This window comes from Styela clava, chromosome 15 (assembly GCF_964204865.1).
Source record: "Styela clava chromosome 15, kaStyClav1.hap1.2, whole genome shotgun sequence".
NCBI classification, from domain to species: Eukaryota; Metazoa; Chordata; class Ascidiacea; order Stolidobranchia; family Styelidae; genus Styela; species Styela clava.
Genome location: NC_135264.1, coordinates 18,557,217 through 18,580,334, shown reverse-complemented (window position 1 = coordinate 18,580,334; position 23,118 = coordinate 18,557,217). Strand labels below are relative to the sequence as shown.

General features: G+C 37.4%; 1 protein-coding gene across 3 annotated transcripts in view; it reads right to left on the bottom strand.

Annotated features, from left to right (window-relative positions):
- Nucleotides 1-21,505, bottom strand: part of LOC120334031 (E3 ubiquitin-protein ligase UBR2-like) — a 40,435-nt gene extending 18,930 nt beyond the window's left edge. The window contains exons 1-21 of one of the 3 annotated variants that reach the window (XM_039401473.2): nt 21,317-21,505; nt 17,615-17,775; nt 17,376-17,489; nt 17,105-17,183; nt 16,677-16,793; nt 15,672-15,808; nt 12,750-12,888; nt 11,308-11,370; nt 10,561-10,696; nt 10,213-10,344; nt 9,804-9,910; nt 9,035-9,115; nt 8,279-8,454; nt 7,680-7,779; nt 6,944-7,072; nt 6,376-6,630; nt 5,823-6,011; nt 5,475-5,564; nt 4,979-5,155; nt 4,474-4,556; nt 3,693-3,820 (exon numbers count right to left, since the gene is read on the bottom strand). In XM_039401473.2, the coding sequence (XP_039257407.2) occupies nt 3,693-3,820; nt 4,474-4,556; nt 4,979-5,155; nt 5,475-5,564; nt 5,823-6,011; nt 6,376-6,630; nt 6,944-7,072; nt 7,680-7,779; nt 8,279-8,454; nt 9,035-9,115; nt 9,804-9,910; nt 10,213-10,344; nt 10,561-10,696; nt 11,308-11,370; nt 12,750-12,888; nt 15,672-15,808; nt 16,677-16,793; nt 17,105-17,183; nt 17,376-17,489; nt 17,615-17,775; nt 21,317-21,346 (2,623 nt within the window). In that variant the 5' untranslated portion in view covers nt 21,347-21,505. Of the gene's footprint in view, nt 1-3,692; nt 3,821-4,473; nt 4,557-4,978; nt 5,156-5,474; nt 5,565-5,822; nt 6,012-6,375; nt 6,631-6,943; nt 7,073-7,679; nt 7,780-8,278; nt 8,455-9,034; nt 9,116-9,803; nt 9,911-10,212; nt 10,345-10,560; nt 10,697-11,307; nt 11,371-12,749; nt 12,889-15,671; nt 15,809-16,143; nt 16,258-16,676; nt 16,794-17,104; nt 17,184-17,375; nt 17,490-17,614; nt 17,776-21,316 lie in introns of all 3 variants that reach the window. The other 2 variants (XM_039401477.2, XM_039401474.2) reach the window with 2 other exon arrangements.
- Between the last annotated feature and the right edge of the window lie 1,613 nt (nt 21,506-23,118).

Genomic DNA, 23,118 nt, shown 5'->3' with positions numbered 1-23,118 from the left:
GACGTTCCCAATCAGTTCGATACATGAGCTTGTTTTTAAACGATTGTAATCGTTTTATGAAGTTATAAATACGGGAACATCAAATATATTTTTTTTTGAATGGATTGATATTTCGTGAAGCACTCAAAAATAGTTTATGAACCATTGGCATTTGGCAAATATCATTAATTTATGCTATTTCCTCGTGTTTCATGATTGCTAATATTTCATTCTATTCTTATTTTACATTTTTTGCGTTATTTCAATTAAAATCATGTGTGGCATTTTATTTAACCGTTGACAATTGGGTAATAATCGGCGATTACTAAAAAGTTGAAATTAGACATGCAAAAACAAAATCAATGAATTGACTCCTGTCAAAGGAGATGGGGTCTGGCGACAAAGAGCCACATGTGTCGGTGTTTCTCTATCATCCGCCTTTTCGGCATCACTTTGAAACTCTAAAACGCAAGGACACCCCGCAGAGTGAAGACTTGCGGAATAAGCGAAAAAAACAAATGCTTATTTTCTTGCTTGAAACAACGATAAACCCTGTTGCCAAAAATAATAGCATGCATTATTAACAAACTGGTAATAATATGTTAATGAATCGCCGCTAAAAGCAGAGAAGCGGTATGTGCAGATATCACAGGAATTTAAATTTGCGACGAATCCACTTTCAGTAATATAGTTAACGGCGCATTGAAATGAAAAGTTGATTATTCTTGACCAAAGAGAATGGTCGGCGATTGCTGAAAGTAGAACATGCGAAGAAAGGTTAATGAGACAGACACATCGCCGCACATGTTGTTTTGCCATCATCGGAACATCTTTTTAAAGACCTATAAACGCGTTCTTATTTCACCGTAAAAGAACCCCTCCCAATGTTGCAAAGGAAATGCCACCGCCGAGTAGGGCATTTGGAACATATTCTAGGAACAACACCATTTTTGTGCAAAAAGTCCTAGATTTTCTGACACTTTTGGGTACAAACATACACAAAAAAGTTTCAAGTTTAGACAAAATTAAATAATTCACTCGAATTTCGTTTAAGTAATCGAGAAATTGTTGGTCTTGTTTTTTGGGAAGCACGCTGTATAATAATGTTTTTAGTATAAATCGGTTAAATATGCTGCTTAAGTCACTGTATTCGATATTTTGAACTTAAGCAACACAAATGATAAACCGACTCTGAACAATGTCAGACACAACATGATATAACTACAGGCTAGATCAGGAGTGGGGAACTTCTCTAGTCGGCGTGCCAGATGTGGAAAAATAAAGTCCTCAGTGGGCCGGATTATAACATGTATAGTATTCAATATCTTAATCACATATTTATTCGCTAATGCAAGAAAGAAAATTATAAATCGCGTTTAAAGTAAAGTTTAAACTTAGAGACCAAAAAACACATAATGAATTTATCATAATGTACTAAAAGTGTAATAATGTAATATCACAATGTACTGAAGTCCAGTCTGCAGGCCGGTCAAAATCTTGTAGGCCGTATGTTGCCCACCCCTGGCCTAGATCCTTCTGCCAATTTATGTATTACTTATGTAGCCTTAGTATTCAATGACCCAAGAAATGAAGATGAACCAGTTGAGTCGCAACATAGAGCTGGTCCTACCTGGCGTATGTCAGTTCAATCAGATACCCAGTTCTCACATTTCGCTCTCAACAAAACCAGAATTATAACATAAGGGTGTTGTACTTACACTACCTAACAAGTATATAATTCACAATTACTTGTTTAATAAGCCTATAATTTAATTATAATTAGACCAGGGTTGTCCAAAACGAATCGAATATTCGAATGTATTCGAATATCAAAGTATTCGAATACCTTTTCGGCTGATTTTCGAATAATTCCGAATAGTAGCCATTTTTCGCCGTAAACGTGGTGTTTCCTTTTAACGGGAATCTTCAAACGACTTTTTACGCTGTCTCACGTATTGTAATGACGATGAAATAGAATCGGCACTTTGATTGTTTATATTCTGTGCGACCGTACGTCGCATAGTGTTGCGACACATTTGCACGTTTGCGTGGGTGGACATTGCCGACATTCGTGTACGTGGCTTTTAATTTACAAATTCATTTCCAATACGTCGAAAAATTGAGAAAGTATGTTTATTTTATTTCTATGTGGCCTGCTTATTATTCGCATGAGTCTTCCCAAGCATGATTTGTGTAACCTTATATTTGGGTCTTAGGGTCTGCCAATCATGATATTTAATCGCAGGCTGGTTATCGTTACTTTAAAGAGAAACACGGCCACCGAGATAAAGTGATTTGTGACCCTTTCGTTTTGCCGATTCAGCAGAACACGACAGGGATAGGAAAACACAGCTGTGAAATAACCTGTGGACGTACAGTGTAGTACTTATCACATTCCAAAATTATTTCGACATTCGGGTTAATAGGTTGTCTAAAATGATTGCCACTTTACAACTTAAATTAACCGCTCATTTGTTAAAAATAGTTAATTCTGTGAGTATGATTCTCCAAACTAACATGATCTGGTTCTAAACATATAAAATTATTAGCGCCTATCAGCATTACTGAACAACAGGGACACAATTTTTCTACCCATCTTATTGGAGGCCTATATGGAAAAACCTCTTTTTTGAGTGCTAAAAATAGACATCGTCCTATTTGCCATGTGGACTTATTGGACTTCGTGAGTACGAAAATAGGAATCAAAAGCTAATTATATTCGGCACAATATCACGGCAATCTGTGGACATAAATTGTGTGGCAAACTCGCGATCAATATTAATTTTTGATTCCTATTTTCGTATTTACAAAATACAACGGCGATCTGTGGACTTGGAATGTGTGGGTAAACTACCCGAATATAAATAGTTTTTGATTCCTATTTTCATATTTATGAAATAATGAAAGTATTATTACTCAAACATACAACGGCGATCTGCGGACTTAAAATGTGTGGTAAAGTTCCCGAATATAATTAATTTTTGATTCGTATTTTTGTACTCACGAAAAAATTGTCACAAGTCGGAAAAATACCTCATACTTTATCCCGCTTTTTTACAAATAATTTGGATAATTGATGGTATTTAAAAGTATGGGCGTTTTACTAGGATGATTTTGTGTTTCACAAATATTCAAATCCATCATCGATCCCACTATTGTCGTATTAATTTAATTCTGTTAACATGACTCATGGTATATAAAATATATACTGCAATAATCTGCAAATATGAAATGCCTGGTAATTTGGCTAGGTTGTAACTTTAGATAGCAGTTATTCCATTGCTTATTGTATGGAAATTCCTACATACATTTAGATAAGCTTCAATTGGTGGATTTTATTTTCGAAGTATTCGAAATTTCATATTCGAAAAAAATAATTTCGAATGTATTCGAAATAGTGAACTATTCGATATTGGCCATCCCTGAATTAGACAAATGGCAGCAAAACGAAGAAAAGTTGATGCTAAAGTGATTCGTCGGCCATCCGTTCGGTTTTAACTTTCTAAAAATATGTGCGGCCCGCCAACGACTTGCAACCTTTAATTTTGGCCCGCGAGTGACAAAAGGTTGCCGACCCCTGCTTTAGAGTATGTTTGATTCCTAAATTTATAAGATATTTTCGCTCGCACTTAGTTACTGCAAGATTCCCAAATTGCTAAAAAGAAAATCTTTGAAATGTTATAGTCTAAATCTAATTATCGTGTCATGGTCACCTGTAGTCATCTGCAATGCCTTCTTTCTTCTCACGACCTCGTGCTGAGCTTTAGTCTCGTCTGTCAACGTCGTGTAGTGGAAGGAGTACGGACAGAACTGTGCCAACATGGATGGTTTCAGAACGTACCTGGATAAAACAAGATACCAATGCAAGATGAGATGTTAGCACAGAAGATAGAATGGCGACAGTATGGCTATAGCCTGTGTGAAATAGAAAACTATTTTTTATCATGCAAATAATTTTAATGCAATTTCACTGCACACATTGGTAGTTGAGGCGGGGATTTGCTACAAAATTTGATGGAGTGGCACAATATGTACTAAAATTCGGGTTGAAATAAAAAACCACCCTCCTGGTCATCATAGGCAATTGAAATTTTGAAATATATTAGATTGTTAGTTATTAAAAAAAGTCATTTTTCCGAAGGTCACAATTCAATAATAGAATTAACAAATCGCACAAAATATTTTATGAATCATCTGACCTACGCGATAGGCAAGTTATCAGACGTCATAGGCGATACTTTGCCATATTTTTTCTGTAGTTATTTATATTTTCTCAATAACATTAAAGTACGTCTACATTGCAAGATACACAACATATCAATCATCAATCATCATTTATTCGTCAACACAATTTAAACATGGTAAGATATATGAAAAAATATTACAAATACAAGTGGAAACTAACTTAAATTGTGTGACAGGAGTCGCGAGGGACCTCAAGAGGTCTTCAGGCAGCGACACCTAAACATAAGTAAAGACAACATCAACACGAACCTCCCAACAGAACTTATACTCGTCGGTTCCTGAAAATCTGCAACTTCTTGCAAAATCTCCTCCCAAGGTATTTTATCTGAGACCTGGTGAAAAAAGAAAACAATTACAAGGCTCTTCCAGTTGATTGATTTTACAACCGGGTGTATGTGTTTAAAAAATATCGTTATCGCCAAGTACTCAACCATCCTTCATTCAAAAGGTATAGCTTAGTCTTTGGCGGCTTATTGGGAACTAATTCTTATCCCTGCAACTGAAATAAAACACACAGAAGAAAAAATGACCCTAAAGGTATTTGAATTACTTAAACCTAACTTTTGAGAATCATTAATAAAAAGTGACAAGTTGTGAGATGCCTCAATCTGATGTTTTGGGGAAACATCCAGTCAAGTCAAGTATGCAAAGAGTCAAATGAGGGAGGGAGCTCTACATTTTATGAATATGGCCAATTTAGTAAAACAACAGAAACTTTTATGGAGGAGGAGTGAGAACGTTTCCTAATACTTACTGAATCTGGTAATTGTTTGGAGATTTTCGAATGCGGCTTTGGCTCCGAGGCAAGAATGTGGATGATTTGACGTTTCCCTTGTTCTTGTAATGATGCTACGGCGACACCTGGTGTATATCGTTCTCCGCAAATCGAGATCAGTAATCGGAAGAATTCACTCATCAGAGCAATGTGGTACTGGAAGGGAAAAAGTTATAATATTTCAGAGGGACAGTGCTACCTAGACATGACATCTATAGAGAGAAATCTATACTAACACCAGGCACAACCTTAATAATAGCTGTTTAGGTGTGATCAAGGGCGTTAAATTCATATTTAATTTTAATGATAACATGAGCATTATATCTACAACCACCTTGCAACAATTATTCCCATCCCGCATAAAGCATGGCAGGATCTTCAGGTGAAGAATGCAGGTCGTATTAATGAACAAATATTAACCACCTGCATGTGAGCTTATAAAAAAAAGTATGATGCTACATGACATTTTGCTCACCTCAGCAAATTCAGGGGATTCAGGATTTAATTTCATCTTATTCAGCAGAATTACAATGAAATTGTTGGGATCCATGTTGGCAGCAGAAACCTGTGATAAATTGAAAACATTTGCTGTGATTAAGAACCATGATTAAAGGATTCATATCATTATCTTTATAGCTGTTGTGTCTGGATAAATTAGATTAAAGTCACAATCCAGACAATTTATGAAACGCCACATTAGAATTCTGATAATCCAAATACTAAGAATTTGAATTCTGAAGATTTTGGAAATCCTGTTCTGGCTGAGATTTCAAAAATCAATAGGAAGTCCACAGCCCTGAAGCTCGGCCTCAACATTTCCTACCTGCAGTAACTGAACGTCCCTCTCATAGGCCTCCTGCCGGCATCTATAGTCCTTGTAATAGAACAGTTGATTAATGAGCGACAGGCCGTTACGACGCCACATCCCTGCATTGACTTGGGCAGAGAGACAAAGACAACGAAGTGAGCATTCCATCAGTTGCATTGGGGGCAGAGAGTTGCTTTCCAACATCTGCAAGATTAAAAGAGAACTTAATGAAATCGATCAGTATCTGGTAATGAATTACTTTGCTTTGCCAACTAAATTTGCGTCAGTCCATGGCTTAACTTTGTTATGTAGTATAGTTTCATGCTTGAGTATTTTTCATATTGAAATTTAGAATATGCCATTTCGAAAAAATTAAGTCTATTTCTCAGTGTTTTTGAAATGCAGCTCTGGCAAAAAAATTTGGCCATCCCTACACTTAACATTGTGCATGAATTTAGAGAAAAGGGAATTTTAAAAATACATCATATATTCTCAATTCAGCCAACCCAAATTTTAGTTTAGAAGAATAAGTAAAAGAATAAAGGTTGAAAACCTAGAAGTAACTCACAGATGCAATATGTTCATTCCTCTCAATATCAGACCAAGTCATCCCGGCCAAACCGAGTTCAACAATTATGGCCGACATGAGACGAGTCACTGGATACTGGGTAGATACTGGTTGCTTAGTGATGTCATAATCCAAACATGGATAGGTTTGATTGTTGTAAACAGTCACGCCTGACCGAAGCGATGCCGGATCCGATTCGTTTAAAACTTTCAACGCTTGAAGACAAAGCTTCAGCATGATGAAAAGAAGATCGACCTGGAAGTAGGGAGTGAATTGTCAAGAAAGGTGGATAAATTCCCTCCCACCCTTCGCTTAAAACTACTTTATTTTTTCAATGGATCTAGTGTGATGCACAACTCGCACTTTGCTTTGTATAGTTCAAGTAGTTAATAATGTGTCCATAAATAAGTATTACAGTAATAATAAATAACCAGAGAATATTAGTGCAAAATCCCTCCTCTAGAACGACGAAATTACCCAGCTGGGAACGTTGGCATTGACAATCTACTCCAATCACTCAAAATTGACAAAACGCAGTGAATTATTTTTACAATGTTAAATCACTCACATCGGTTCTGAACCATTGCAACAAGTGGTAGATCACAGGATTGAATTTTATGACAACATTAACCCCCGTCTCCCAGTCGGGTTCATGTTCTATATGTCGGTCTGCCTTCCTGGTAATTGAGTCCATTCCCTGAAGTTTGAAAAAAGTCTTATTATCAACCTGATGTAAGTTGGGATGATGTCAATTTACAGTTTGTCGCAAGTACAACACCAGCTGCAATACATTCCTAACATACTCATCGAAGCATCATTTAAATCAGGGATCTTCACATTGGGGGTTTCGATCCCCTTGATGGTTAGCAAAGGGCTCACTGAGGGTCACAGTAAAATCTATTTCAATATTCACTTATGTTAAAATAAAAAATTTCAATATAATTTGATTTCAATAAAAAGATTTTGAACCAGTACTGAAATAGAGCCAACATTAGATATTTTGTGCGAGAATGCGCAAACACACCGGTCTCATTGATGTACCTGTTGTCTCAAAAAAAGTCGGCCCTGCCAAGTGGGTCGTGATGGAAAAAAGTTTGACAAGCCCTACTTTAAATGATCTTTGATAAGTATTTTAGAAATGTATGATGCTTGCAGCAGTTAAAGTAGGTAAGGATTTGGCATCAGAACATTATGTACGAACAACCTCATCTTCAGTTTGCAGGCAGCCAGTACAAGCACTCAGCCAACTCTCTGCTTCATATATTCATGAATGCCTATACAAGCAGGAACATATTGGGCCTCACCTGCATTGCCATCAGTATCTGCACAAACAACTTCACTCCATCAATGAATTTGCTTTTCAAATCTGCTGTCATTTGATCAGGGAGAATCGCAAGGATGTACCTGTCAGACACAAATCCCACAGTATAAGAAACTGCATTAAATTTGGGTGCTCCGGAAGTATGTGCACCGAGGAGTCGCACAGCCTGAACCCCAACCTAGTACATATACTATGTTCAAGTTGTGCGCCATCTTGGTGCACATACTTCGAGAGCAACTAAATTTGGATTATGATATATCGCATGGCTTTTTAAACTGGGGGACCCGACCAAAAGGGTCAATTGGGGGCAAGCCCTACTTACTCATCTTGATTTGTCTAATCTTATCTCAGTGAAAAATCTTTTTTGACACAAAACAAAATATGGATCAAATTTGAAAGATTTGGGACCACTGAGACCCACCATCGGAGAAATAGAGCAAAGATTTGATCTTTTGAGCGAGAATATGCAAACACATCATACACATTAAGACGAGAGGGCTTTGTGATGTTGTTTTATCTTATGCATGCAAAACCAATGAACCCCCAGTCTATGGAGCATTGGCTAACTGCTATAGCACCAACCTGAGATCATAGAATGAATGATGGGCTCGCCTCATTGCCCACTTCATACGTCTAGTGTTCAGCTTCATTATATTGCACCAATCATCGGGGTTCAACAGCGTTCCGTCATAACAGGATTTGGCAAGAGCTCGCAGAATGACTCCAATCACATTTTCATGGACGATCAGGTGACGAGTCTGGAATAATAAATAACTTCATAAAAGTAAGAAGACGAGATGGCCATAACCGAATGCTGGACTATTCCGAATACAATTGTTAACTCCTAACCATAAATGCCCATAAAATAACCAAGGTAATCCCCAAGACACATTAACAGAAATGGACCCTTAAGTACAGCGTGCACATGGCTACTTCACGTTCACAGCTGGTTGGTAATGATCAGTCATCTGTGACAGATGACATCACAAGCAATGCTAACTGGGAAAATGGTAGTTGCCAGGAATACAATTAAGGTACAATATTAACAACCATAACATACTTAAAAAAATGTTTACAATCTGAAATTCTGGATAGGCAACATTCTAATAAAAATAAATTTTACTAAGTTTTCCCAAATCCAAGGACATGAACTGCCGCTTTACCCTATCTCTGCACAAGTCTTGTGCTCCCCCCCCCCCCCCCCCGCCAAAGTTTCCGGTCCATTCAAATAATAAAAGATTCTTTAGATGCATTCTGATTCATTGGCTGCTTCTATAGGGACTTGTTCGAATAGGAAGTTGCTCGCCATATAAAAAATACAAAAATAAATGAACTCACAACTGTAGGGACAGTGTAAAGTTGAACAGCCATAGATGCAACAGAATGCCCATGTTCATGATCACCATTCAAGAAGCCCTCCTAAAAAAAGTGGAAAAATTTAGGTCACATAAGTCCCCAAAAATCAAATTCTTTAAAATATTTATAAGCAATCCCGGATGCAATGAAAGCCTACTTCACATCAAACTTTCTTCCAACACTGGACGCTAATGGGTGTGTTAACATCCAGCATGTATTGCGATATACAAGCACTGAAACAAGTCAAAGCTTGAGTTGAAAGTGCGTTAAACAGATCAAATAAAATTAAATCTTTTTAATAGGAAGCAGTGGTTTTGAGACAATTTCATTAGCATTTAGCAAATTACTTCAGCTTCGAATGTGGCATGAGTGAATGTGGGATTGCAAACAATGAATGTTTTTGCCAGCAAGCTAATCCAGCCAGGGATTGCCAAAACTACATATTTCAGTATTCCGAATACATTCTGAGAAAATGTACACAAATATGAAATACATTCTAAATTGGGGGCAAGATCATGTGGTAAATTACATAAATCATTATGTCTTCATGCTAACAACATCTAAAACGACACAAACATAAAGAGCATTTTTTTCTCGGTGTTTCAAATTTCGTACGTATTGATCTGCTTGTCTGACGACTCAAAATTACTAATTTTGAAAATAAATGTTCCAAATTATTCCCTTAATTTAAAAATTTACTATTTGGAATGTATTTGAATATTCGATTCATTTTGGACATTCCTGCACAAACCTGTATGATCTCATACAACCTCGTGAATAAAATCCCAAACTTTTTCTTCGTTTCAGCATCGAGGAGAAGACTGTTCATTAGTAGTTGCAAGTACATGTTCCGAGCGGCTGAAAAAGATTGAATTCAATAAACATTATAAAATTATCATCAAATAACTCAGCATGGATGAACAATGACATGCAATATTGTGAAGCTTATACTGAGCTAATTCGCCGATAGTTTTGAATTGTTAACTTATCTGTCTCTTTGACAACAATCCCTATATAACTCATATTTGGTGTTTCACCTTTTTTAAAAGTTATTTCTCTTTTCATATAAAACAACACATTTCCTAAATTGCAGATTTATTACAGCAAGCTGACAAAATTCAACACAATGAACATCTGAATGTAGCAATGGCCAAACTTACTTTTCCAAAGCTCATGATCGCATCTGATGAAACGTTCCACTGGACTTATCATTCCACTGACGCCAACTTCTGGCGGAATCGCTTTGATGAATTCATTCAATGCGACGTCACAGAAAATCTTACGCAAACCCTCTAGATCGGGAAATATTGAATTAAAGTAAACAAAGGGCTACACAAAAGTGTTTAGCTTTACAGGGAAATCAATGGTTCATAGTTGTTTGTCATGTTGACTTGAACGGCTTTTATCAGTATTTACTGGTGTGTATTGCAACACTATAGTTCCTATTAGATCTCACACAATTCATCCTATCAGCATTCCTCTCCCCTCAGAATAACTATGATACTTACCGGACTGCTTGACAATCCTTGATAACCACGGTAGGAGCAACAGCGCCATCTCCTGGTGAGCAACTATATTCACATGCATGACGAGTGTCTTCAATGGTTCGTTTGTTCGGAAACTGAAGTAAGCTGTCGGACGAGTCTGGGAAACATTGAGACATTATTACATCAAAAACTAAGCGGCTCGAACAAATAACTGGTTTATTCCCATATCTGACATTGACTGGTGTGTTTGCAAGAAGAGCTCGTTGGTGTCGCATCATGCTAGGAATACGCCAACACACCACTTGTCATCATGCAGGGATTCTTAATCTTGTGCAGATAATTATGTGCAGGATGATTGCTGGACTTCTTGAAGTCCCAACCGCTAGTGATTACAGCTTCTTCCACCACCAAGTCCATGCATCTGAAACGAATAATCCTGTACCCAGCATGGACTGGTTATCGATGAACAATGGTGGTTCGCCACATGATTAAGCCGACTTATCAGATTTCCTCTCTGTTGCAATACCCAAAAAAATGGCTAGCTCACCTACCGCATGAATAGAAGAACAAGGCATAGTATGGTTGAGCCTTTTCATCTGTTCCCCAGGATAAATATTTAGAAATCCATGAATTGCTGTGTTAATGCCATGTCACTGACTTATTATTACCGTGGCATTGTGCCTCTCGGCCCCTATGGCATGATGTCATGCCATTAATCATTGAGGCATCCAGAACAATATTGAGGCACCAACATAATGCCACACTTACCCCAACAATTTTCTTGACTTCTTCACATGCGTTTACATCATCAATGCACACTGCAGAACGACCCTGAAAAATAACAATACAATAATTCTCACCACAAATGGTAGCTTATTTACATATATAATAAGCCAATGAGACACTTATGCTAACACTTTTAGTGTTCAGCCAATATTTTGCGGGCTTGGATGGCCCTGTGTGACTTGTTAATGATAACTATTCTGTGCCCTATAGTAGTGGAAATAAAAAGTTATGCGCAGCTGTGCGGCTACAAGGACTTGTGGGGACCCAGATAAAACATCACGGCATATTCCGAATAGATGTTTTAGTCACCTTACGCTAGAGTTTCAGACGCTGACAAATACAAACAAGTTTCATTTGGACCCAAAGCGAAAAACAATAAAGGCACAAAAGCAAACTCGATAACGTAATTGCCTGTTGCAATCATGGTTGGTTAAATCAAAACATCTGAAGTGACAAATTTTTTTTTTTTTGGTGCAGACAACTATGAAATACTTTTGAAATCCATTTATGCCACATATTGCCCAGCAAAGATTTATGCTCTAATACAAAGTCGTGGCCCGCGCAAACATTTCTAGTGGCCCGCGCTGTATTTATCAGAATTGAATAAAAAAAATTAAGTATTGATGTCCGGAAATAAAAGAGGCGTTTGCAAATATAAGCCTGTCAAGACAGACGATTCTTGTCGTCGTATTGAAGAGCTTGGGAATTCTATAGCCGAAGCTTCAATAGCAAATGCGGGAAAGTTTCCATCGTATTCCTTGGCGCTTGACAAAAATACTGGCATTAAGTCTACTGCTCTTCATGCATGGAGTTAATGATGATTTTAAAATTACCGAAGAGCTCGCAGCCATTGTCCCACGACTATGGGCATTGACATGTTGGGAGCTGTGATGAAAATTATCAAGCGTCTTGACTTGTTTTTTGCGAAACTTTTGGGAATAATCACTGATGGCACCCCATCAATGGTTGGGAAACAACAGTTTTAGCGTGAGGGTATTGCTTTTTTTCAATAACCCGTAGTCAGTGTATCAAAACTGAAACATAACTACAATGGGTGCTCCCGAAGTATGCGAACCAAGATGGCGGACATCGGAACGTAACATGGGTAACAGGTTAGGGTTAGGCGATAATTTTTTTCCAATTTTCCTTATTTTAGTCCTATTATCAGTTCGAAGACTAGCCAAGAGCCTCCCGTAGTATTTATACCTAAAATTATGGCCTAACCCAAACCTAGTACACATATTACATTCCGATGTCCGCCATCTTGGTTCGCATACTTCGGGGGCCCCCTACAATGTTTAGTGGCCCGCGCACTTATTAGTAAATTACATATGGACATTCGGCCAAAAAGGTTGGACGACCCTGCACTAATATAAGGCCCAACTAAGTTCAGAAGACACTCCCCTAAATACGAACACGCCCACCTCTCTGTCCACAATAGTTGCGAAATCTGATCCAATGGCTTCGTCACACTTCAGCGCTCTCTTCAAGATGTCAATCACAAAATCGAAGGTGTGAAGTTCGTCATTGTAGAGCATTGTTACAAAACAATCAGATTTTTCACTGAAATAAAAAAATTTTGATTCTGTCACCCTGCTACGATATAGGCACCAGGGATGGCCAATTCGAATAAAGTATTCGAATGTATTCGAATATCTCGTCATTCGAATATCGGAATCAGCGTTTATAAGAATATCGGATTTTCGTGTGACGTCACACATTTTCGACGCCGCTCTCAAGACGTTTCCGTTGAATGAAAACATTCTCGATAGAAACTTGCGCGCGATTGCTTTATCAGCGGACGTATTATTTAGGCCGTAAACGCCTTTACGCTTGTGTTATTTTCTCTAAAACGCAAGTATTCCACAAATTTTTTCCTCGATAACGATGACAATTATTTATTTCTAAAGAAAAAGAGTTTCTAAAGAAAACGCATTTTCAGATTGAAAAGCGGCAATTTAAAATACTGAAAATAAAACCGTAAACAAAATATGTTTTATTGAAGCCCGCGACAGTTTAAAAAACGCTTTTCTAGGCGGTGAAAATTGCAAAATTTCCAAATTATGTTTGGTCCGCGTTTAGAAACATATCGTCACTAATTGGGGGGGGGATTTGCCTGATTAACCATTACTTCAATTAAATTGCCGTCGAAAATTTTATTACAAGGTGTGAACGCGACTTTTACCGGATTGTGAGAATGTATATAATATTATTAATCTAAAGAATATTCAATCAATTTTTATTGTGCTGAAATAAATTTTAGTCTGAGATTTTACGGCAGATTTATGGATTTTTCGAACGGTTTTATCTTAAAAATAATCGGAGTGGCGGCATTTCGATTGAGCGGAGGCAGTGTTACACATCTTAAATTTGCCGAATTTGCAAAATATGGATCAAAACAATATATGATCGGGCAGTTCACCACACATTTTTATTTTTATGACCGCGGATTGTCATGGTATATTAGAGTCAAGAGGATTTTATTTTGACGACGCAACCGCTGGTTAAATTGAAAACAATTAACTTAATAAAGCAAGACATTTTAAACATGCAACAACAGAAAAATATATATTCGTTGTTATATCATTTGTTGTAAAAGTCGACTCTTTTAACAGGTGGCATAATTGTGGCGATGAATATGTAATTTTAATTTACTGCTAAACTTTCTATGTATATTCACTGTATGAAATGAATTATACACTACACTTGACAGGATTTTATATCATTATTTGAGATTTTTCTAACGGCGATACCAAGTTGGCAAGATTGCAAAAATACGTATTAAAATTAAATACATCAGGCGGTTTATCTCGTACTTTTAGGTCACAGATCGCTGTGGACCGAATAATAATGTTTTTTTTGACGTAAGAAGAAGCAACCGCGAGTTACATTGGACACATTGAATTAATATATAAAGATATTTTAGAATCTCGTAGTTGACATGGATTGAATATTTTATGTAACAGGATGATCATTATAGGCTGAAAAGACGGCTCTTTTAACGAGCGCGGAATGGCGGTGGGTGTTACAGGCGGCAATGAGAATTTCCGATTTCGAAGCGCCGCGCAGCAGTGGTGGTCATCTATTCTCTATTAATTTATTTCTAATTTCAAACACAACAATATGTTACACATAATAACAATATGGTTCACAAAAATTAATATACAAATATACTGGTAGGTAGTTGAATACTCTAAGCCCAAATATTAGAATTTTTGCAGGCATAATGGATTTTCGATTGTTGTTGCTTGTGTCAGTTGTCTGTATTGCCAATAAATTTGATTGCTCACAGAAAATATACACAATTATCTGAATACAAGTTGTATTTTTGTCAATAGACTTGACTATTATCGTAATATAATGGTACCAATGATAGAAAGCGTCAGACAACGCCTTGGCTATTTTTTTATATGGTCATTCGTACAAAGTGAATAATTTTAATAAACTGACTGTGTCACAAGTTGCTATTATTTTTTATTGATAGCTATAAACTATCAATTACTTTGTGTACATATACTGTTGGTTTGTGGCTTTATTCTGATATTTCTATTGAAGCTTATTTCCTAATTTACTGGGTTTTAATAAAACTAAAACAAAAATTTGTTATTTTCGATTTTAGAATGTATTCGCAATTCCACATTCGAAAACATTATTTTAGAATGTATTCGGAATAGTTTAGTATTCGGAAATGGCCATCCCTGAATGCCTTGACATTATAGCTCAAAGCAGCGCTGACACAAGTTGCAATGCATATCCACACAAATTGGGGAATTTTTTTAATATTCATTGAGTAAATGTACATGTGTAACTCTTCAATAACTTCTAGAATAAATCAGGGGTCTTCAAATCAGGGGTCGGGACCCCAAATTGGGTCGAAGTGAGAAGTAGGTGGGGTCGCAAACAGGTCATGGGGTCGGTGAGGTCGCTGAGGTATGGTAAAGGTTCATTAATTAAAAGTGATTATCCGAGCTGTAAAATAAACATTAACTTGGAAAATTATGACACCATACATCCCCAGATACAGGATATTGATTAAAATCAAACAGTGACCGTTCCCAATAAAAGAACTTTTAAATTCTCAAACATTTTTTTTTGTAATTTCGCTATTTTTAATTTTTAATGAAAATAAAGAGTTCAAATTATTTAGCTTATTTTACCTTATACCACTAGTTTTGTGAAAAAATTATATATTGACCTGGAGTCGCACTGGACACTTGAAAGTTGTCTTTGGGGTCGTCCTGAGAAAAGCTTGGGAACCCCTGAGATTAAATAGTCCATAAGCTATGGCAATCATGTCACTTGCTACACTGACATGCAAGGCCTTAAAGCTGTAAAAAAAAACCAACCTTGGTTGCAGAGATTCATCCAAATCAGATATCGAAGTTTTTTCGTTTGTTAGAAACTCAACAATGTAGCTGAGAATAACCTCGAAAAACTTTGGAGCTCTCTCTCGCACTTTCTCTGGCAGTCGGGAAACCGCATCCTATGTTAATTAAAGTGTGTGATTACTCAATGATTTTGGCAAATGGAATTAGACAGTTGATGGGTTTATAGGTGATATCGACTTTTTGTTATTAAGGTGAGTAAAGCATGAAAATATCAGTTAGGAGTTGTTCACCGGAGGCAATGTGATAACACTTATCTTTTTCCTGTGCAACCTTGGGGTTAGACATGCTTTATATTCTGATATTATTATTAAGGTCTCATTCAAGCATCCTTGTGGTAAGAGAGATGTTAGGGGGATATCGCTTTCTCAACCTTCAATTGTGAACAAAAGTTACAATTTTAACTGAATGAGCTCCGCTGTGCCCTATTCACCTGACTGGTATCCATGGTATCTTGATCAGTAGCATGTCTTTTGCAGGCATGGTACTGATGCCATGCCTCCACATCTCCGCAGTCACAACATCCACCACCTATAGACGTATGCATCTGAACAATGAAACAAAGCTCAAAATGAGATATCAGGCATAAATGCAATGCTCAAAATAAAATAAACTTTCAAAGTGCTTCTTTATCAGGTGGTGATGTGACTCACGGAGATGCAGAGGCGTCCTACTAATAACAGTTCTGTGTGGGCATAATGGCTCACAAATTTGCAATAACTACACACACAGTCTTAGAATTTACCTGTAACAATTTGCTACACTCAAATGCCTCGAATCAAATATTATAGTATGACATGAGAAAGAAAATAGGAAGATTTAAATCCGAAACATTGATGGAAATGCCAACTATCAATTAATAAAAAAATGGGTTATTTCAGCAAATGTTTCAGTTTTGTGTTGAGAACAATAAAGAAGAAAGTGTGGCAATGCAACTTGTCGAATCATTGTGCCCTCATTATTAACCTCAGCCGCAAGTTTTGATTTCTGATACGACTCCTCATGAGTAGAACACCGAGTGTGTCTCAGAAAAGCCTCTGTATCTCCGCAGTCACACATCCCACCACCTTCATCCATTTCTGCCTATATTGTAAGAATGTTGATAATATCACAAAAAGTAGTTGCTATCCACAATAAACAGTTGGTAAATGCTGCGTTTGCTTCACAAGCAAAAACCGAATGAGAAATATTGATTCGAATGTGGTAGATATTCCATTAAAATGTGTGTAATCAGGATGCAATGAAGGTGGGTTTCACATTCACATAACGTGGAAAATCAGAGGTTACTAATAACAATATATTTACCACCTCCTTGAATTTGGAAACCCCTCCTTGGAATGAAGAGCTCGGAAACATATTGCAGCCCAATAGAACATTGCCATTGGCCAACCTACCTTATATCTATGCTTCTGATGTTCACTCATTCGGAAACATTGCTGGCAGAAAACGCAGGTTGGATCCATTGCACAATCCCTGAATGGAGAATTTCGAATTATTGACTGCCAAGCACGGCAAAAAAACTGGTTATATTTGCATATCACCTGTAAGGTTTCCTAATTGGGAGTCCCAGCACCCCGTGAATCGTGTAAGTGCTCAGTGGGATAAAATCATTTTTGACACCACCTTATGTTAAATGTTAGAAGTGGTAGCCTACAATAGAATCACCTGCAAGAATATGTTGGTTCCCCTGGTTTGAAAACTCTTCCACAGATGTGTTGAGGATTGTTCAATTCTTCAAGATGCAGCAACGTCTGCTCGGGATCATCGTTGAACAACCACCTGAGATAAATAAATTTAAGTGTGATATTTTGTCAGTAAATTCATGATATCGTTATTATGCGAGATCATTATGAGAAAAATTAATTTGATCTTTTTTGGCTGTAGTTACTCAAAGTATATCTTACCATATGATATTGTTGAGCAACCCTTTTGCAACGTCCTGATGCAGAATTGAACCAACAGACCAACTTCCATCAGTTCGAATAATTTTCACAATTTCATCGCGAAGATACAAACGGAATTCTTCTTCAAAAGAGTTGTTGTCAGTAGCCAGATACCGTGAAAACTGAAAGAAATAGTTTGCAGTTGAAACACACTAAACATTTTCATATTTATTCTAGGGTTAGGGATGGCAATACAGGGTATATGTACAATTTCTAGACCTCGTCAAACATGGATTAGATATTATCACGTAAAAGCCATAACTGCTTATTAAATAATGCCAAAGTGTGATATGAAAATAAACCCCAAATTTTCATTTTTTCAATAAAAAGCCTTGTCTTGCACAGAATGAAATTTTTGACAAACACCTTCAGGTAAAATCAATCCTACTCAATTTTCAATTAAGCCAACAGTGAAGTGTCCAACAATGTTACCGCACATGATTATTCCACTCTCATTGCATGGTCTAACCCAGGGGTTCGCAAGGTTTTTTCAGGACGACCCCAAAGACAACTTCCAAGTGTTCAGTGCGACCCCAGGTCGATATAGATATTTTTAATGAAACTTCTCAAGCTTCTTTCACTGGATTTTTGAGTTTGGTCTCGTGGTGGTATTATGTAAAATAAGCTAAAACCAAACAATGATGTCACAATAAGCACCTACATTTTCTATAGCATAAGCATAGAGCGTTGCCTATGGACCTGTTTTACAGTAAACCATGATACAAACTGCTAAATTTAACGTGGTTTGTCAAATCTTAGATGTTGTGTACATCCATCCTCTACTATACCTCAGCGACCCCATGACCTGTTTGCAACCCTGCCTACTTATCACCCCGACCCAATTTTGGTTCGCGACCCCTGGTTTGGGAACCTCTGGTTTAACCAATGGTTAAGGTCTGGTTAAACCAATGGTTAGGGTCTGGTTAAACTCATGGCTAGAGTCTGGTTATACCAATAGTTAGGGTCTGGTTAAACCAATGGTTAGGGTCTGGTTAAACCAATGGTTGAGAAACCAATGGTGAGGGTCTGGTTAAACCAATGGTGAGGGTCTGGTTAACTTTAGTATTGTACAAGTACAATTCAGGCTCATGAGTAATCAGACTACAAGAAAAGCATACCAGAATATTCATTTATCCAGGTTTGAGACCAGACATTAGGGCATCGACGAGCTGGCATAGATTTGAAAATTGTGATGAAGTTCCTATATTTTGTTTGATTGGATCAAAATTAGTTAAAGATATGCATGAACAGGTTTCTGTGGATCTTAAGTTAAGGGCATCAAATATGGCCATTTAATAAGAAAAATGACATCGTTCGATTTGACGATTTCAAACTCTTTCACCTATTTGAAAGGGGAAAAATGGTTTAAATAGAAAAATTAAAGGCAGTCATAGTTTGTTCTATAAGAGTTCCGTTGCGATTTGAACGGCCGCTGTTAAATCAGTATTTCTGTAAAAGGTAATTTTTTTATACAAGCGTCATTTTAATTTAATAATAGAATCAGCCACATGCATGCTGGATAGTATTTATAGGGCAACTAGGTACATTATTGTGTGTACAATCAGTACAAACGCTATGATTGTGACGCCATAGTGACATAATTTTTAGAAGGCGTAGTCAGGTGGGGGTTAGGATTGACACAAAAAAATGGCTACGCCCACTAGAGATATGTTAGGTAAAGTAAAACCGGGTAACTTCGGATGAAATTTTCAATTCAAATTTATATCTCGACTAAATTGCGTCATACAGTGCTTCTGGCAGTTTCTATGGTAAGATGTATCTGAATCTGCCATCATATTCAATGGCGCTTTTCAATTTATTTTTCGATTAAAAAAATCAAATTTTAGCAAAAAATTGACATGCCATTCTCGAGCGAACTGTGTCCCAGGAGACTCAAAAAAATTTAAATTCCAATAATTTTTTTTCATCAAAATAATAGCATCTGATGCACACGTTGAACTTGACGTCACCTTGTCGTTGCTCACTTAGAAGACGACGTCATGTTGCGTCGCCGTTACAGATTTAACACCAGGCATTCGGGCGTCGACGAGTTGACGTAGATTTGAAAATATCAATGATATTTTGTTTGATTAGATCAGGGGTGCACAACCTGCGGCCTTAGAGGGTGAAATGTAAGGAATGTACTGTAAAATAGCAAAGCAAATCAGCGGACATTGGTATACGTGGGGAGTTTATCCAATTACATTTAGTTTTGAATCTTTACCTACGATCTTGCGAATTCGTTATTGGCGTTAGAAAAATCCGAAGATCTACAATAAAATCCCAAAAATTACATTTTAATTTAGTACAAAATAATTTGATTAAACATACTTCACACTGATTAGCTTGTATATCAACCCCGAGGATAATTTAAGAATATGTAAGCAGGTACATCGTTGCCTCGTTGGCACAAATAATTGTTATAACTTCAGTAAATATGATATATAATGGCCCAATTTTGAGGGTTTACAATGTCTAAAGTAGCGTTTTTACATCTGGCACGAAATCCTAAAGCAAAAATTATGGTGTATTCCCTTCATGTTGTCAATACTTTATAACACAATTTTAGAGTCTTAATATTCACTCCCTTATTTTCAGTTGGAAATTTTTAGTTGCAGATTCACGCTTTTGATTAAATTTAGCGTCTCTATGCCGATGATCGCATGATAACGTTTTTTTAGATAATTTACCGACGTTATATCAATGTTATCGGCCTAAATAACCACAGCAGGGTGACCAAAACAATCGGCGGCTTGAATAGCATTAGCCCTGCGAAAACAGCATGCATTATTAGCAACTTTTCAGGTCTCCTGAAAATGTTGATAAAGAAGCGGAGATTTGGGCTGGCCCTCTCGATGCGCCAATAACAGTAATTAAAGTACGTAAATAAGTAATTAAAGTGAATCTTAAATTCACAGAGTAAAATGTTGGAATTGCAATTTAACAATATACAAGTTATACAAATGAGAGTGTACGAACGCTACCAAAACAATAAAGGCTAATACAAAATCGGCTATGATTGATGATATTTGGATCTAAAATTACGCTAAGAGAAAACAAAATGAGACATTTTGATATTAAACAACTTAAAAGTGCCGCACCGGAAATCCTACCGCCGCCATCATCATCGTCAATCGCATCTGCGCCGCCGATAACAAACTCGCTAACGCCGACGATCTCTCTCCTATCGTGATCGTTGTGACAAGATACGAGAGAAATAGCTTGCTCGATTTCGGGTGATCGTCTGCGCGTTTTGGACGGCCATCCGCATACTTCGCTGGGCCTTATTACGCCAGTACGCCCCTATGACGTCAAAATGAGGTAATTTTTCGGTGACGTAGTCAGGTGGGGGTTAGGTTGATATATGCAAAAATTGCTGAGCCAGGCCAAGTAGAAGTGCATGTGGTACTAAACTATACCAGACCCCAGAGAATTACTTCAATGTATTGGAACCTTATCTCAAGTTTTGTTTGCTCTCCTGTTTTGTTTTCATTTATTTTATTATCAATCATTTTATTGCCTGTTATGCTGATTATAGAGTCGAAATAGACTTATACCGGTACAGTACAGCTATCAGGCTATAGCACGAAACTGTTCGAGGTCACCTCAAAACAACTCATTACCGGTACTCAGCAACGCCTAAAACATAACACAATGACATACCTTTTCATCGCTGGTAAGCGACTGCAACATATTTCCGATATTTTCAAGATATATCCCAATAGAATATTCCAACTTCCGCGGGATAAATATGTAAATCCTATTCTAAATCTTCCCCGAAAAATGTCCAGAAATATCCGTAATATTCGCGGAAGCAAGGATAAAGCCAAACACCAGACAATGTAGGTAAACACAGAACAAGCGGATCATGTGGTGCCTCGAGCACGAATTATTGAATCCGGTATTGAAAAAAGTGCGATTAGCCATATGTTCTCAAAGTGCCCCACGGCTCCGGGGAAAAAAACCTAGGGGCTCCACATACTAATCGATTACTGATCGACTAGGATAGGATTTACATATTTATCCCGGGGGAGGGGAAAGTCGATCAGACGGCTCAATCATATGGCGAACCACAGCCTCTCGTCCGGCTACTAGTCCAGCTCGGGTATGGGATCAGTTAGCCAATTATTTGTTTTCGGAAGCATGGACTTGATGGTAGAGGAAGCAGTAACCGACCAGCGGTTACGTAAATCACCCTATGGCGGCGAGGAGTCCAGCAATCCTCTCGCCCATGATCACCCCCGCATGGGATTCAAACCTGCGATCCCACGAAGGGTAATCAGAGATGCGGGGGCGAGCTTATTCCAAACGCTTAGCACAACGCCGAGCCAATTTTGTAACTGTTCAAAGAAGCAATAACAACATCAATGAAATTTGACAACTGTGGCGTCGAAATATGGCAACATTGCGGCAATTCAATTATATATATGACATTATCTATAAGCAGCAGCGCAGCCAGGATTTTTAAATAGAGAGGCGGTTTAAAATTTGGAATCGAAAATTACCGCGCAACATTCTTCGCGATCAGGCCACTGATCGTTGAAAAAAGACTTTTTGAGCAGATAACGTATAGCATGTATGATTGGTAAATGTTTGTTTGATTTTATTCTCAGATTTCCACGATACACAGAATATAAATCTTATAACATTTATCCCTACTAGCTTTGAATGGTTTACATCGTCTTCCACAATCGAAAGATATCGGAGTCGTATTTATACGTCGATCATAAATCCAATTAAATGCTGTAAACGCGAGCTCGTGATTCACGTTATAAACAGAAATTCCTATTATCTCAACAAGGGTAATTATGTACATCGTACGGATGGGAACTTAGATATAATTATTTCAATCAGTGCCAAAGGTCTTGAGAATATAAATTTTAATTTGATAATGAATGGATGGAACATGTTGTGGGTCATAAAACTGGCGTAATTTGATTCCTACGAAAGTCTTTGTTCGAATTTTGGGAAAAATTAACTTTGTTTTCATATTTTTAACATGAAATGGGGTACATTTGGGGGTTAGTTGCTATAAACGTATTTTCTGTTGCATAAAATATTCAATCCGTGGTCGATGCAAACATTCATAATGTCTTGTCATATTTATTTTAATGAATAAAGTTCATTGTTACTCGCCTTTGAGTTGAGATTACTGTTACGATAAAATGTAATAAAATAATATTATTCCTTCATCTCTGCTCTTGCTTGAATTTTCTTTGTTATCTTCTGCTCGTTATCTTCAGCGTAGATGATTTCACTCTCACTTCTCCGTGTTGATTTGCTTTTCATCTCTGCTTTCCTTGGCTGCTGCTCTCGCCTGGTCCTTTCTTTACACCTCAACCGCTCGTCTTATTCTGAGCCTCGATGACTTCACTCTCTCTTGTCTCCATTTTTACTCCACCCTGATCGCTTGGCCACCCCGCTGATCGATTTTCGCTCACTCCTATGCTGGCTCCTATTTATTT